Here is a 17,306-nt window from a genome sequence, read left to right as displayed (position 1 = left end):
CTGTTGCAATTAATTGTGGTGTACCAGGAATTCCTGAAGCGATCCTCATGGAGTTGTAACATCATGTGAGAATATGTACAGGCACGATAAGCAGCAAAGCTCGTGTTGGGCCCTTATGAGCTATTTGTAAGACAGAAAATGGAGGTGCTGTGTTTACATTTGAAGACAGCAAATATTTACAGATAAGCAACCTTTCAGATTCCACTGCTCGCAGTCTTGTCTGATGTTATTCAAATGAAGCTTTCCTCTCCTCAACTCCTTTTGTGTGAACCGAGTATGGTTGGTGAACAGGATAGATAAGTTTTTATCAACATCTGCCTAGAGAGGAACAGGGGGAACTGATGACATCAGTTAATCTCTTTACAATTAAAGGCGCTCTTCCGCAGCGTTATGCTCTGATATACAGAAGAGGATGTTAAACAAGTTGTGTGGAGCTGTGTTTAAAATATATAACAGGCTGCACATCACGGTTTTGTTTTTTGTGGATGTAAATGTCGTTCAAACTACTTGAACATTATTCCTCAAGCAGTCATTAAGAGACTGTAATAATATGATAAGGAAATTAAAAAAAAACAAAAAGTAAACTTGTGCATTAAAGGTCACTTTAGGGCAAATTCTAGTAAGGACTGTAAAAGCAGGGATTAGTTTTATGAATTAGGATTAGTGATTAAGATTTAGTAAGATAGGCTTTTCGATCCAGCGCTGTGATATGGAACGTCTGCTCTCGTACCCACTGATGACTGACTAAGAATGAGGAAGTTCTTCATCTTCCTACATAGCTAACAAGCTACCAAGCTACATTCATGAACTATAGCTATAACTGTAACAATTTGTTATAATTATAGCTACTAACTCTAAAATAGCCCCCCTTGGTGCGCCGATGTATGAAACAAAGTGCCCTCTTGGATGCTCCTATGGTAGATGAAACATGATAAAGTGCCCCACTCTGCCTTTGATTGGCTTTCCCTGACATTCTTACCCTAACCCTAGCTAATCTCACTCCTCATGTCTAAACCTAACCAACCAAACCAGTGAAGGCATTTAGCCCATAGGCAGAGCATGGCGGGTCATGACTTTTCCACTGTGCGGGAAAAAAATTGGCTCCAGTCGACAAAACACATAAAACGCCCTGACTAGGGTGCTAATCCTAACCCTGTCTGCACGCTGGAGTCCTTTTTATTATTTTATTTTTGCCCTTGCCCCACCACTGTCCATTATTTCAGGAACTGCTTTATCTGAAAATTACATTGGATACCTCACTAACATACTTTTGAGGACATTTAGGGAGAAACAAAAACAAAATGGCAGTTCAGGCTATTTTCAGCCCATCAAAAATAGCCCAAGTTTAAGCTGAGTTCTGTTGCAAATAACACTGACAACCAAACCTGCTCAGTTTTCTTTCTTCAACTATCAAACCATCTTGGGAAATCTCCTAATCAAGTACTTAAGATAAAAAAAAAAACAGCTCTGACAGGATCCTAGTAGGGTAAAAATATAAAACTGCCTCACTTACTGCTGGTGTAACTTACTTACGGTGTTCCGGTTTACACAACCTTTTATGGACAAGCATCACAACACGTCCGTAGAGATAATGGATAAATTATCCAGTCAAAAAATATGCGAGAAAACACACATTGCCATCCAGGTAATTAAAGATTGCATTTTTTTTTATAAACACTAAACATTTTCAAAAAGGATAAGAATAACCACAAGAAAGGAAGTTCTGGATCAATGATTGAGTAATCTGTCGAGCTTCAGACGGAAATGCACAATGAACAGCCCAGTAGAAAGATTTATTCAAGTTGTACTTACCTCTTACACACCTGTAACTGTCCACATAGAGTTTCTTTTTGAGAGTCCTAGTAGGGAAATAACTTGGCACTTGCAGCCAAATCCCATTAATACCCTTCGATTGAAGCTGATATAAAACTTTGTATTTGCATTTTCTGTCCGTCTAAGATGAATATTTCTTTACCACCAGTCTCAGTGGGAACATTTGAGCCCCTCGCCATTTTAGCAAATACAAAATGAGAATTTTTGCATTCGACAGCAATACATGACTCTCAGCCACAGATGGGCCGTCAAAGCCTCGGAGGAGCATGAGACCTGTATGAATGCTAACAAGAACATCTGGGGTTGTTCACCACTGTCATCAAGACTGAAAGGCACAAATGGTCACTCACAGTATTTTGAAAAGTGAATCTATTTAAAGAGATGGAGGGGTGAGATCCCAGCTGAAGCTATTAATCTGGTATTGATCTCTGACTGCGAATTCAATCTGATCAGTGAAGCACAAACATTCTAGAAAATCATTTTTGCCTGTACCACATGTGTTGTAAGTATAAAGATGGTTTGCTGTGATTACTAGTCCTTCATGGTCTCTGTGCTGCTGCTTCAGATATTGATAGAGTAGGAGAGCTCTCTACAATTAAAAAATAAAGATCTTCTCACCCCTAAAACTCACCCTGTTAAGAGATAAACCACTTTCATCAGCATGTTTTCAATTTACTGTTGCTGTTGTTGCACATGTAGGATTCCCTTAGGAGCCGCTTTCCAGAGACACATTTCCAAACAACAGTAGTCAAAAACTAATGGTGCAAAGCAGCACACGGTCTTTAAATGCTTCTGAGCGACCCAGTTCAGCTGTGTGACCATCAATCAATTCATCTTCATCATGACACGACTGATGACGACCTCTTGATTAACACATCATGTCCGGCACCTCGTACTGTTGACGTGCACAGCTGGCTGACGCTGCGGGACATTTCTCCTGCTGCCCTTGCGTCCCAATGCTGGAGCTCTGCACACTCAGGAAAGCCTGCACCTGCCACATCAACTATTTTGATGCCAGTGTCAGTGTTAGTTTGGCCAGCTAAGCAGCATCCCAGGAATGCTATCCTGCCCCACCGGCTTCTCAGCCTCGGCCAATATTGGTAACCTTAAACTCAAATGAATCTGAGCAGAGCGCTGGATTATGTTTATCTTCATAGGGATGAAATAGAGAGCGGAGGGAGTGAGTGAGAGAGGGCATGGAGAGTTAAGGGAGCAGCAGGAATAACGTGGGCAGACTTAAAATGATGTGCAGGTACAGCAAAACCTTGTAGGTCACGGAGTCTTGAAGAAAAACGTGGCATCACAGCAGCAAATATATCCCGTATTTAATCTCTTCAGTCACACAGTTCCATCCTTAAATTGCAATCATTGCTCTAGATTGTTTTAGTCATTGATTGATTATTGATTTTAAATATGCTTACATTTCTATGCTGCATATAATGTATATTTTTTCATTATAGTCTTTATATTTTCTATAATATCTTTATAATATTTTAGTTTTATTATTCTTTATTGTACTTTTGAATTACATTTTCCCCTATGCTGCTGTGTCAAACCTTTCTCCCACAGGGGATCAAACAAGGAATATCTTTTCTTATCTTATGTTACGCTGAATTACAGGGAAATGTGTGAATGTACAAGACATGCATTACATGTAGAGTTTTCTGATGCAGTTTCAGAGAGCAGTGAAGGAGGAAATGGTTACTTTGATTATAATTGATCGCCTCTTTAATGTACTTTAATGTATAAACAATAAAAAAAATACAATGTCGAGTTGATTTGAATATTTATACAGAGATTTATGTAGCAAACAATGTTGGATATCCAGAGATGTTCCCTGAAAAGAAAGAGCCACCTCTGGATTGCCTAAACAACTCATCAGAATATGGCAACCAGCCAGCCGCTGTCAGTTGTTGCTTCATATTTATTTTACTGACATGAAAGTGATATTGATTTTCTCATCTAACTCTGCCAGAAAGCTGAAAGGCATATTTCCAAAAGTGTCCTTTAAGTTAGGTCCTGCTTTATTCCCTTCAGTTATCTTGAGGTCCTGTCTTGAAGAATGTTCCTGTGTCAAACTCCAGTTTTAAGACCTTTTGTTGTTTATCATCATTGTGCTGATATTTAGCTTATTACTAAATTAATTTGCGTAATATAATAATTCCCACATTGTGCAGATAGTGGGAGGAACAGTGCCAGGAGCTTACTTTTGCCTCGGGGCTCCCTTATAATCTGTCCACAGTCAAACAGATTAACAAATACCAAACATTTCCCAGTAATAACTTCTCAGTTGTGAGAATTTGTGCCTTTCTTTGTCCTATTGTGAAGACATTTGAAAACATCATCTTCGGCTTTTATTAATCAAGAATATAATCAGCAGATTAATTTATAATGAAAATAGTCAAGGGGGTGTCTTGTGTCAGCTGCAGTCCTGCAATTATTTAATTGCTTCTGGAAAAATCATGGTTCTTTCTTTCTTTAAAATGCTTTGAAACCTCAAATAAGATTAAATAAAACTTGATTTGATTAATTTACCCCACATAACTGATGTTGCTTCTGAGGTACTGGAACAGTCTTTCAAACTACTTTAAAGGAAATTTAGGGAAATGTTGGGTTCAGATTAACACGGTTTCCCCAAATAATTTACATAAAAAAGCAAATTGCTAAAGTTTAGAGCACAGAACCACGATGAAGGTTTGTTCTGGGTGTATATCTAAGAGAGAGTCACACATTTCACAGTAAAACACCTTACTGATCTCAGTCACTCTAACACATTCTCTCTCTGTGATGAACAAATTAAAAATGAAATGTTGCACATTTTAAGATATATTTAACCTTATTGTCTCCTCAGTGACCCTCAGCAATGTGTGGAGCCTAGTTTGGGTACCACTGTTTTATGATGTTACTGCATTTGCAGCAATTTCCCAGCATTTTTCACACTATTTCCAACTTTATTGTTTAAACGAGTGACTCAATTTTACTGGTTGGCTCTTCTGTAAAAGAGCTCAAGTCAATCAGCCTTATTGGCACAAATATTAGACAGACATTGGCCTTTTTCCAAACACATTTTAATATGATAAATATAGTGTGATTGATCATCAGTACAACAATAAACATCTGTTCCACTGCTATGATGCATTTGTGATAGTGTGTATGCAGTGTGACTATCAGGATTTCCAAGTGTGTGTGTGTGTGTGTGTGTGTGTGTGTGGGCTGCTTACAAACAGACAAAAAGAAATCGAAAAAAATGAAACCAAGTAAGCAAAAATAAATGATTAGTGCAGGACCTGATCTCTCCTTTAACTCCCTTTCTCCCTCCCCTCTCCCCCTCCTCCTCCTCCTCCTCCTCTCTCTCTCTCTCTCTCTCTCAGTCTGTTGAAGCAGCAGCAGCACCAGTCTTGTATGTGGATCATTGGCAGTAGGACAGCAGCAGCAGCAGCAGGAGGAGATACATCCTAGACCAAACTGCCTGAGCAACATGGTCGTTTTGCGAATTGTCGCTTGCCTGTGCCTGCTGGTGGGCTTCTCGCTCCAGGTGGAGGTGAAAAGTGGGAAAGAGGCAGGAAAAGCCGGGAATTTCATGGAAGATGAGCAATGGCTGTCAACCATCTCCCAGTACAGCCGTAAGATCAAACACTGGAATCGCTTCAGAGACGTGAGTGGTGTGTTTAGTGTAGTGTGTACTGTAATTATACGAGCGTGTGTTTGTCGTATTCTTATCTTATGGCGCTTGAGATGCTGTGTGTGGAGAGGACGCGGGGTTGTTTTCTCAGGTGATGTTGCGCACAGTTAACTGTCGCTCTGAAGTGCAGATACGCGCAATATGAGCAGTTTCTACTGAAGAAATAGTTCAAAAAGATGGAAATATTACACGGTATAAGATGTTCAAAGATTGAAATGATTGATAGACTACATTCATATTTTCTTTCCTTTTTTTTTGGAAAGGTGCCTTATTTCATTCATTGTCAGCCCTTGAATTGGCTGACATGTATTAACAGGCTACTATTTTATATTAGGTTGAACTGACACTTTTATCTATGGACCTTCTTATAAGTGAATGAAATACAACTGGAAGGAAATCTATGTCATTAGCCCAACTCTCGAAAGCTTCTTTTGGGATAACTGTGATATTCCCTAACAGTGTCTGTATTCACTGATCAATACCAATTGATCTGCCATACTGCACATACAATGTAGGGCTCACATTTAAGAGGCTTCCAGAGCTTTTCAGACTCAGCCACACAGCAAGACATCAGCTGTGTATTCCCCAAAATCACAAATAAGAAGTATTCTCAGGGAACAAACATTTCTTTTTTCCCTCGTGGATCTGTTGACTTAATTCTGTGCTGTAAAAGGGCAGCTCTGTTTGTTCTGTTCAACCAGATCTCTTCACTGGAGATGGACAATAAATGAATTGATCAAATTACAAACAGGATGTCCTACAAACTTACATATTGCAAATTAGAGCTGAAACAGTTATTCGTCGATCATCAGAAACAGTTTTTTTTCTAGTTTAGGCTTCTCCATTGTTATCATTCATGAGCACTTTTTTAAATCATATATATGATAGTAAGCTGAATGTTTTTGGGCATTTTGCATATTTTGATATTTCATAGATTAACAGACTAACCGATTAATCGAGAATATAATCAGCAGATTTAATGAAAATTAAAATAATCCTGATTGCAAGGCCTAATTGTAATCTTTAAGCATAAATTGTTGGAATCATATATAGTTAAATTGAAAAAAGCTACAGGAAACAATGAAATTTTAATTTTATGATGTTCAACCAATCAGCCGCCCAACAGTCCAGGTCATGGGATATTGGTCAAAACTTCTATCACGGTATGTCTTGATAGCAATATGATGTATATTGTGACAGGAAATTCAATTGAGACACCATAAGTGGATACAATAACCAGACTGGAGTGTCTGTTTTTTGGTTAATCCACCAAATTAAATACCTAATAAATCAACATTATGCAAAATCCTGTAAATCCAGTATTTCCATAAAGCAGTCCTGCTCATGAATGTTCACCATTTCCCACAATGGCCTCATACAAACAGAGATATTACAGGATTAGCTACCTCAGTGTGTAAACAGTCTCGCATATACAGTAAGTATATGAACCAATACATGGTGAGAAAGTCTTTTGTCACTTGTGCCATCTGTTAATGTTGATCTTGTGTGGATGCTTTACATATTTTTTGGGTTCTGTGTTTCAGCTGGCTGCAAGACAAATTTCCCTTCTGTGACAATTAAGTTAAAGTTGAGTTGAATCCAACTTTTACACGCCCAATTTCAATACCTCAACTCAGCATATGTGCCGATACCGAGTACTGATCTGATACCAGTGCTCCCCTTTTATCCCTGGTCCCACTGTATACCTCACTGTCTGCAACTTATTGGAATTATTTTTATGTAACGTGATATGAGACCAGGGAATGGCACAAAATGGCACTGAGTGGGTTTCCTGCTCCTTGAATTAATGTAATTGATTGTGAAAACACTGAATTTTAGATGATATCTGACATAGAAATAGTTTTTACCTTGAGTTACAACAGCCCTGCAATAAATTCTACCTTCATGAGGGTTAGAATATTAAAATTGTTTTAAAAAGTGTTCATTGAACTTTCTCATTTTGGATGCTGGTACTTGTGGTGCTGTTGAACTACATTTTGATACACTAGACAACAGGGGATATACGTGTGAGCATGGTCAGGGGTCACAAGGTTATGTGTTGGGTGTGGGTCATTGGTACAGTCGTGAAACCTCCCTGGTACCAAAAAGACAGAACACATGGCATGAATCAGAATGTGAGGGATCTCTGAGGAAGAGTAGTCAGTTAGCAATGGCTCAGATCCAAGCCTCTACCTTGACAACCTGACGATTGTTTGATCTTATCGGTTGACTGTCACATTTCTAAGAGTGGTTGACTGACAGAGGGGCTGAACAGGGAGGGATTGGGCCTTTCTGTGGGGCTTTTGGTGGTATATTTGGGGCATGTACACCCACACTGTCCTAAGAAGATTTCTAGAAGTTCAATTCATTTGAATTGAGTTGCATCCGGATTCTGAATTTGCAAAATGTTGTCAGAAATCTTCACCTCCTAAAATAGGTATTGCATGTTTCAGCGTGGTGACATTGGACTGTTAATTGTTTGGTGAAAGGTGGTGACGATTGGAGGGGCCTGCCACTAAACTTAGCTCACATAAAACAGGATTACAAGGATATACGATGTCTAGTAGTGCTTTAATTAGTCTATGAAAACATTAGAAAATTGTGAAAAATGCCTGTCACATTTCTAAGAGCTCAAGGTGACATCTTCAAATTGCTAGTTTTTCAGTCCAAAACCAAATTATATGTAATTTACAACTACATACAACTGAGAAAAGCAGCAGATCATCTCTTTTGGGAAGCTAGAACCGGCTAATCTTTTATGTTTTGCTTCATAATTGATTAAAGCAAATGTAAAAAATTGATTCATTGATTGCCAAACCGATTAATCAACAAATCATTTCACCACTAGAGTGTGAAAGAGAGTGTGAAAGGTATTCACCCCTCTGACATTTTCTTGTTTTATTGTTTTACAACCTTGAATCCCAGTGGATTAATTAGGCTTTGTTGCAGCTCATCATTAGAGAAAGACTCTTAAATGTCAAAGTGAAAACAAATCTGTTGATCAGTTTCATTAAAGTTTAATTAATCTGCTGTGATTAAAATTTGCTAAATCATAAAAGATGAAAAAGTCACAGTTGGGGTGGGGGTGGATACTTTTTAAATCTGGGCCTACAGTGTGTGTGAGTGTGTGTTAAGACCTCAAAGGGTATTCATTGGTGTTCAGACTAAAGATTCAGTACAGTAAATAATTAAATTGAATTAATTACAGCAACATGTTGAGGCTTTTTAGAGTGATGTACAAATGAGACAGAAGTACAGTGGCACAACAAATTATCAAATCACATTTCTTAAAAAGCAAAGATAGTTATATTTTCCCATTGCTGATTAAAAATGATGCACATAAGACCACAGACCCCCAGTTTGAGATATTTTTTCTTAAGGAATCCCCTCTGAATCTTTTTTTTATTATTATTATTTTTATGTTTAAGGATTATAAAGTCTTCATAGGCAATCACTAAAAACAGCCAACCCTATTTCTTTCCTTGTTCCAACTTCCAAAAAATGGGATAAAAACTGAAATATTCTATTCCTCCTTTTGCTGGGGACCCCCTGCAGCCCACCAATGGACCCCCTGTTGGTCCCTGGACCCCAGTTTGAAAACCACTGGTGTAATTTATTGTCACTAAAAATTGTTTTTAAAGGACTAGCATGGGAAAGGTTTGTGGTTTGTGGTTTGTGCCCTTGCTTATACCCGCCTCTTCATGTAAATCTCATCAAGGCAATGTTGAACCACAGCACATGATTGGTTGACTGTAGAGAGCCGAGCTGGCTTGGTTCTGCTCTTATAGGACTATTTTCTGCTGTACTGGGCAGTGAGGTACAGCGATTGAAATATAACAGAGTTGTATTTGTTTACTAGCTGTCTTGGCAAGCAGCTGGTGCGAAAACAACAAACAGGAATATTCATACTGCATCTAAATAAAAATGGGTAAAAAAAAAATCACTATGTGGGCTCTAGAAAATAGCGATGGCAGTTTGATTGATCTGACTGGTGTTTAAATTGGACCAGTGTACGTATGATTATCCAGCATGCAGACATAATAAGGACACGTTGAAAGAAAGAACAATAAGACCCAACAGCTGCAGAGGCAGGAGGTGTTGGGATAATCCACAGCAGGTTACAGCATGTTAAACAAGCTCCATTATGACTGGCATCAGCGTTGACGCTGTAATCATGACACACTGCAAATGTCAAGACATTAAATCGTCCGATATAGATTCCCTCACATTCACGTTTGCACAGAATTCACCCACACAAAGCAGGCCAACAGGTTGCAAATATATCCTCAAATTAGGCTGTTATTTGCTGATGGCATCTTCCAGAATCAGCTCATCGGTTAAAATAACTTCTCTGACTAACTGATGTATTTTTTTTTTGTTTGTCCCAACACAAGTTCCACTTTGCATTCTGGTGTGTTTGGGTGGATCTGCTCAGTGGGAGCTCAGGCCACCGCTCATGTGAACAATACTGTGCTGTTCATTCGCAGCCAGATTCTCCCATCTCTCTGAGCAGTGCAAAGAGGGAACTCATTAAGTAGCTGTGCAGCCTTTCAGCCAACCACAGAGGGCTGTTTAAGGTTTGCACCTGCTCTACTGCCAGCTACATTTTTAATGAGGGAAAATTGCTACATCTTTCTCAGGTAAATGGCTCCTCTGGTCGTTTGGTTCTTAAGATTAGCACTGAGTAAAGCAAAAATAGGAGTGATCATTAGCCTTATTGGTGCTTGCGAATTAATTTAATTTAGGACAGTGATAAATGCAATAATTAGATTACAATGAGTGGTTCCTCAAATTTTACCCAAGCCTCTCAGTGTGCCTAAATCTACATCCTCAATATTCATGAAGGAATATGAATGAAAGAGGGAGAAAGAGAAAATAACTGTAATGGTTTAAACACTCATGTATAAGCTTCTGGGCTGCAACTAATGAGTATTATATATTGATTGTTTCAATTATAAAATGTAAAATAAATAGATAAACAACTCTTCAGCCATGCTAGGAGCTATGAGGCTGCACAGCAGTGCTTTGAGAATGATGCTAATGTCAGTTTGCTAACAAGCTCACAATGATAATGCTTACATATTTAGCAGGTATAATGTTTACCATGTTCCCCAGCTTACTGTAGCGTGTTATCATGCGAATCATACGCTATTTAGCCTAAAGCACAAAGTACAGCCGAGGCTGATGGGAATGTCATTAAGTATTTGCAAGTATTACGATTTATCTGTGGACACGCATGTTTGTACCAAGAAACATTTTCAATTGTGAACATGGTAGCATACTGATGTTGGCATTTAGCTCAAAGCACCGTTGTGCAATTATAGCCTCATAGAGCCGCTAGCATGGCAGTAGACTCTTAGTTTTGTATCAGTTATATATAATTTAAAACACATGGTGAAAAAGGTCTAAGGTGACGTCTTTAAATTGCGTGTTTTGTCCAAAAAGAGTCCAAAATACAAAGACTTAAAATGATTTACAATGATATAACACCAAAAAGCAGCAAATCATTTTCTGTTGATTGACTAATCGACCAGTCATTTCAGCACACTTCAGCCACAGTGACATGTGAGCACTTTAGAGAAGGACAGCAAGCAGCTTGCATGAACCAACTGAGCCCTAATAAGAAACCTGATGCTTCATCCAACTATGGATCAGAGTCATTTATCCTTGTTGCTGTCAGATGATGGCGATGGCCTGGTCACTGATCCTACATCAACTCAGCTCCTCTGTGAGAGCTCTTAGATAAATGCAAGACTGGGGTTCACTCTGTTTTTTCTGCTGAACATGATGCTGTTGCATCCAAGTGACACTGAGCTCCTTTACTTAGCTCAAAGACACGCTGCCAGCTGTGGGTTTTTCTGCTCCTGTCATCAAACTCAGCCATTTATTAGCCTCCCAGAGGATTTATGCTCCAGCACTAACAGCCAGTGTAATTATGGATATGAAAAATTAGAAAAATTAGAGCAAGCGGACAGTATGCAATTGTAGAAAATATGATAATGAGGCCTATTTCCAATTAAAAGTGAATGGCAGTGCGGGGGTAGAAAATTAAGAAGGGAGAAACCATAACAGTTAAATGAGCTAATAGTTATCTGTATGTCCTCTGCTGTGTGAATCTGAAGATCACACTATCAAATCAACTATTTGTGGAAATCTTCTCGTTGCACACTAATGAGATCAAAATGGCAGTGGTGGAAAGAGACGCTTTCCTCTTGTCATTACCATGCATGTCTTTTACTGGAGGTGAATGTTGGGGGGATTTTCTGCGAGTGTTTGGACTGCTCAGATACGATTCACAGTGGAAACAGAGAAGAAAGGAGATCCTGTTGGCTTCCAAACACAAGCGTGGGTGACTCCTAATTGAGTGGAGAGGCTGTTTTGTGTTTTTGCTCCTGTGGAAAAGCTCTGCTCGCGGGAAAGCAATTTATGCTTTGCAAAAAAAAAAAAAAAGCAAAGGAAGCTCAACGGCTGACTTCAATAGCAGGAAGGGATTTTCATAAACAAAGCCATGTCCCACAGCTTGTCCAAATACACAGAATACAGTACGAAGAAGCTACTTGTTGTGAGAGGACAGTATATGTAGATGAATGTTTTTCATAATGGATCCTGGCTGCGCCTACTTCATCAGTGTATTAACACACACACCACTAACATTGACGGCCTGAATTCCATCTTTTCTAGCCGTTAACTTCTCTGTGAGTTGCTGAAATGTCGGGCTGAATAATTAGCTGTTCCAAGGTTCTTCTTCTGGCTCTATTGTTCATGCATTATTTATAGTGGCATCTGCCTGAGAGAGAGACTTGTCTCTGTACTGGTGAAGCTCGTCTATGTCTTGCTGCAGGCAGAGCGATAAATGCTGCCACTCTGCTTATGTGTCTGTCTTCATTCAAGGCTGGCATGGTGGCACACCCAACACCCAATCAATGATTGAGCTTTTTAACAACCAAACTAGCTTCTGGGGGCCATGAAGACAAAAAACAAAAACAGTAGAGATTAACAGTTGCATATAATTGCATAAAAGTAAAATAAATGAAAAACAGGAGTCTACAGCCATGCTGGCAGCTCTGTGAGGTTGTACTTAAGACAGTCTGCCTGCTAACATGCTCACAGTGACAATATTAACACGCTGGGTAGGTTTAATGTTTACAACGTATCACTATAAGCATGTTTTGCACTAACACTTCCTAATCCTGCACCAAACACAAAGTAGAAACAGTTTTTCATAAACCAAAGAACCAAAAAATTTGACCTGATGATGTCGCTAGATGTAAAGGTATATAAAGCTGCATGTCCCCGCATTGTAACATCTGTAGTTTAAATCTCGATTTTACGATTCAAACGTTTTTGCATCAGTTTAAAAACGGAAATTTAGATTAAGCTCTGTTCCCAGCTGGTCAAATACCCATGCTTTATCGAGCCTCTCTGCGTCTTATACAGACAACTAGTTTTGTTGTCTGAACCTAACCAAGCTGCGACCATTTCACAGTGCTAGAAAGACTTTCTGGCAGAAAGGTTTTGTGGCATCTCACAGAGCTGCTAAAGGGTACCTCGTGTATGTGTATGAGACGCTGTGGGGCAGGAGAAATGCGTTTGTATTTGACAACCTGGGAATGAGAACGGGTTGCAGCTCCATCCTCTGGGTGCTATGAATGTCTGTACATGTCAATGTATGTCAGTCCATCCAAATGTTATTGAGAATTTCAGTCTGGACAAAAATGGTGGACCAACCGACTGACTGACATTACCATGGAGCCATGCTGCTAGCCTGGCTAAAAAGCAAAAAGAGGAATATATAATGCAGCAAAAATGAAAGAGATTAAAGAGAAGAATTTAATTAGAATAAAAGTCTGGCTCAAAAAGATGATTACAAAGTTGAATGAACATTAATAAAACACATACTGTTTATGTTTGTGAAATACAGTATTTGATGAGTGGTAAAAAAAACTCTCATCTTTCGGGTAATTTGTGTTAAGCCTGTAGAGAGATAACTGAACCCACTTGGCATGTTTAATAAGCCAGAGTGTATATTACACTCACAATTTAAAGCTGCTTGTATGTGAAATATATTTGATGTGATTCAAATGATTTTAGGTTTGAGAAGAGATAATTGACTCTTCTTCACATTCCTGGCGAGATTCACTACAACAAGCTGAGGCTCTTCTCTTAGAAATGTATTTGACAGGTTGGTAAGATAAAATATGATATATATCCTTACCAACATAAGGAACCTGGTGATAAGAAATCCACCTGTATTTATTGTCACCTGGAAATTCATCTGCCACTCGACAACAATGACATCCCTATCTGTTTATCTGCAATGACCTTTATTGTTATCGCTCACAGACACAAGCCAGAAACCTCAGTTTACCCTTCAATGGGCAAACACTGTGGAATAGGCTTCACCTGCTGAAATCGCTCTCCAGTATGGGTGTAGTCGTGGGACCTGTTATTTGAGTGAAAATTATTAAACCTGAAAAAAAAGAAAACCTGCAAACGTAGCTGTGCATATTTTAGCCGGGTGGAAATATATTTAGGCTGCAGAAAAATGCTGTCCTGAATATATTCAGCTCTGCCTCAGGTGTTTTTGATAGATGCATGTTTGGGGCCCCCATCATTGTTATGAGCTGTCTAGGACAGAGCTGCACTAAACACATGGTCTGAGCAAATATCACTTATGTTCAGCTACAAAAGGTGTAATAATGCAAGGTGCACAGGTTCAACCTGGCATTGATTGATTCTTTGCTTTAGGCCACAAATCACTCACTGTTGAAACAGCAGGGCAAGTACTGTACAATTAGGCCAGGCAACTACAAGAACTTTGAGGACATGCTCTTGCCTGCGGAGAATCAGCCTCTTTTACCATCTTCTGTATGTTTGATTTTAACGTTGAACGAGGCAGGTGCTTGTTCATCTTTGGCTCGACTGTCCCAGAGCTGCATATGGAGGAGCAGGAGCGCTGAGCCTCCTCTCTGTATTAACTGTCACAGCAAGAGGGAGGTGTCAAGGACATGCTTGGAAGGGACTGTGATCCTGTCTGTGTACAAGCTGTATTTAGTATGTGTGGCTTGTGGTGGATATATGTGTTTGTGTGTGTGGGAGAGAGACAGAGACTGTTAATTTGTCGAGTTGGCAGGGTAATGGATACACACTACAAAGTCATATTGAAATGACCTTAATCAAGCAAATCGTATAGAAGGGATAGGGCGCAGAGTTAAGCGCTAATAGCTTTTTTCTCAGTTGAAAGAACCCGACAGAATCTCATTTAGGTGTGATATAGTCCTTCCTAAAGCCATAACATGACATCTCAATGTGGCTCACTGTTTTACTGTAATATCCCGCTGCCACAGCGGGAGATTAGCATTATCAGCAGCCACAACAACCCAATTTGTTCTCATTGCCATGGCAGACGGGGGGGGGATTAAATGTAATCAGCCAGCTAGCATATTTAACTTAGCTACCCCCTGTGAGCTGTCTCATGCAGATCCCTGCAGCATTTCAACTGATGGTTATCATCATTATCTTCTCTTAACCATGCTGCTGATTTCTGAACTCATGTGTCTGACAGTTGTAAAAGAGCTCAGTAGCTTCAATAGACTTGTCATTGGAGTCTAATTAATTTAAGCAGCTGTTAAAATTTTGGAAAGAGCAAATACAATAATAATGACAGGCACAGATAGATGGTGGTGAAATTATATTGTAATCATAATTTTTGGAGGTTTGCTGAACACACATGCTGACAGAGCACTACAACTGGTTACACAGCTGCTCAGTACAACAAAGGTCTTTACACAGGGTTTTGGCTACTGCAGATCAATCCACTGAAAGGTAAAGACTGGCAATATTTTTTTCTTCAACAAATGCCAGGAAAAGACCAAACCGAGCAATGTGTAGGCCTCTCAATACTTTCCTATCTTGTTTGTGGTACTCAGCCCCGGACCCATTGGTTTCTACTGAAGATATAACACAAACACAAGTCACAAGTATATTTCCTAAAACAGCTGAGCACTGTAGTTTATAGCTATGTTACTCAGAAAGGTGTAAACACAACATTTCTAGCTACAGCCACGTAAAATAGCAACAGAAAAACCAACAAGCGTGGATGAGATGGAAGCAGCTGTGGAAGTTGTTGTAAGTAAATTTATAGAAATAACCATTAAAATGGCTTTTTTTGTTGTGAAAAATATCAACTGAAACATAATTCAGACTCATTATTAAAGACAGGGCGGCATACACGCTCATCTCCCATGACTTTACTTATCATATTATCATATTATAAAAGTGGTTTAACAGTTTAATAAACAATAGATAACAGATAAACCAAGCTAACAGTGACAGCAAAACACTGAAAACATGATGTAAAGAAATAATGTATTTATCTTGATGACAGAATAGTTCTGTTAATTATGTGTGCAGTTTTGTGACATCTACCACTACTGATAAATATAATAGTGATAAGAATAATAGAAAGTCAAGATATTAAATTAGATACAAAAATGTCTTAGAGTAGCCACTAGGTAACATATACACAAAAAACAAAGTATATGACAATAAAATGAGTAAATCACTGTCATAATGCTTTTGTGTATGTGATTGGTTTTTTCTTACTTGCTGTTTTTAATAAAATTCATAAAAAGGAAGAAGATTTGAATCTGGTCTCAAAATATCTGTTTAATCCCTATAACCAACTCATGAACATAGCTTGTATTTTAAGTAGTAAAACCTGCAAAGCTTGTTTTTTCTCCAGGGCACAAAAGTCAGTTTGTTAGAGTCTATTGGAGTGGAATTTATTTTCTCAGCCTTTTTCCACATTCGATATTGATTTAAGTTTCCTGCGGTAGGTAAGTATGCCAACACCAAACAAGATTTAAGCTCATTCATCTATTTATGTATGGCGATAACTTTTTGTGTTTGCAGATCAATACTGATGAATCTAGCTACTACAAAGTGAAAATAGAACACTGGCATCAGGTATTTTTGTTTCTGTGGAGCCACATGCTTCAGCTTGTCTCATTATGGGTTTTTTCTCTGCTACTATTGTATGCAGAAGCAGCATGGCTCAGCACAGTAAAGACGGCCCTGCATAAGCTGCAAGCTCCCTGGGGCATCTGTGTGGAGCTCAACCTGAAGGCTCGCCTCTTCTCTTACTGCTTCTTTGTTTTGCAAATGGGGAGGAGGGAGCGATAAGATGCTGCAGAGACTCCAGGGTTCTGCTTGGCTCAGCAGCGGGGTCCAACAGAATCCATTTTTCTGCATCCGCGCAATCCTCCTCCTCTCCAATTACTGCATCTCTCAGAGCATGCAAAGCCTTGATACAACTACGGAGTCTGCTACCACAAAGCGAGCCAGGCCACTGTTTGATGTGTCATTTCATCAGTGATTTGGAGACCACAGCTAAAAGGCTCCTGAGAATGGAAAAGGTTCATTTCTGTGATGCAACTTCCTGAAATGTGGTCTTATTAGCCAAAGGCAGCAGCTCAGCAGAGGAGCCTCTTGTCAGAGGGTCTTAATGTTTTTTTGAGACTCTTAATTTCAGGTTGAAAAGAACCTCTTTTATGTTAACTACGCATAAACCAGCCGGTGACTTGATAGAAAGTGTCATTGCCAGTTAGTTAAATCATCCGCATTCTTAGGCAAGAGCCAAACCCAGTCAGCCTGATTATTTCTGCATTTCAGCACAGTGCAAATGTCTCAGATGGATGCACGCTTGACAGTTGGCTACTCCGTAGCTCGGGCAAGGGAGACGTGCCCTTCAGTGTGCAGAGATGGCTGCAGATTGTGCTCCGTACTGTAC

The 17,306-nt window shown here is 39.3% G+C and overlaps 1 protein-coding gene across 1 annotated transcript in view; it reads left to right on the top strand.

Moving 5' to 3' along the window:
- Window positions 1-5,216: 5,216 nt before the first annotated feature.
- The window catches only part of LOC127373548 (testican-2-like), a 39,061-nt gene continuing 26,971 nt past the window's right edge, over window positions 5,217-17,306 (top strand). Inside the window, exon 1 of the mRNA XM_051418134.1 lies at window positions 5,217-5,488. Coding sequence (XP_051274094.1) covers window positions 5,312-5,488 — 177 coding nt within the window. The 5' untranslated portion in view covers window positions 5,217-5,311. The remainder of the gene's footprint in view (window positions 5,489-17,306) is intronic.

This window comes from Dicentrarchus labrax, unplaced genomic scaffold (genome assembly GCF_905237075.1).
Source record: "Dicentrarchus labrax unplaced genomic scaffold, dlabrax2021, whole genome shotgun sequence".
NCBI classification, from domain to species: Eukaryota; Metazoa; Chordata; class Actinopteri; family Moronidae; genus Dicentrarchus; species Dicentrarchus labrax.
This window is presented reverse-complemented; position numbering and strand designations above follow the sequence as displayed.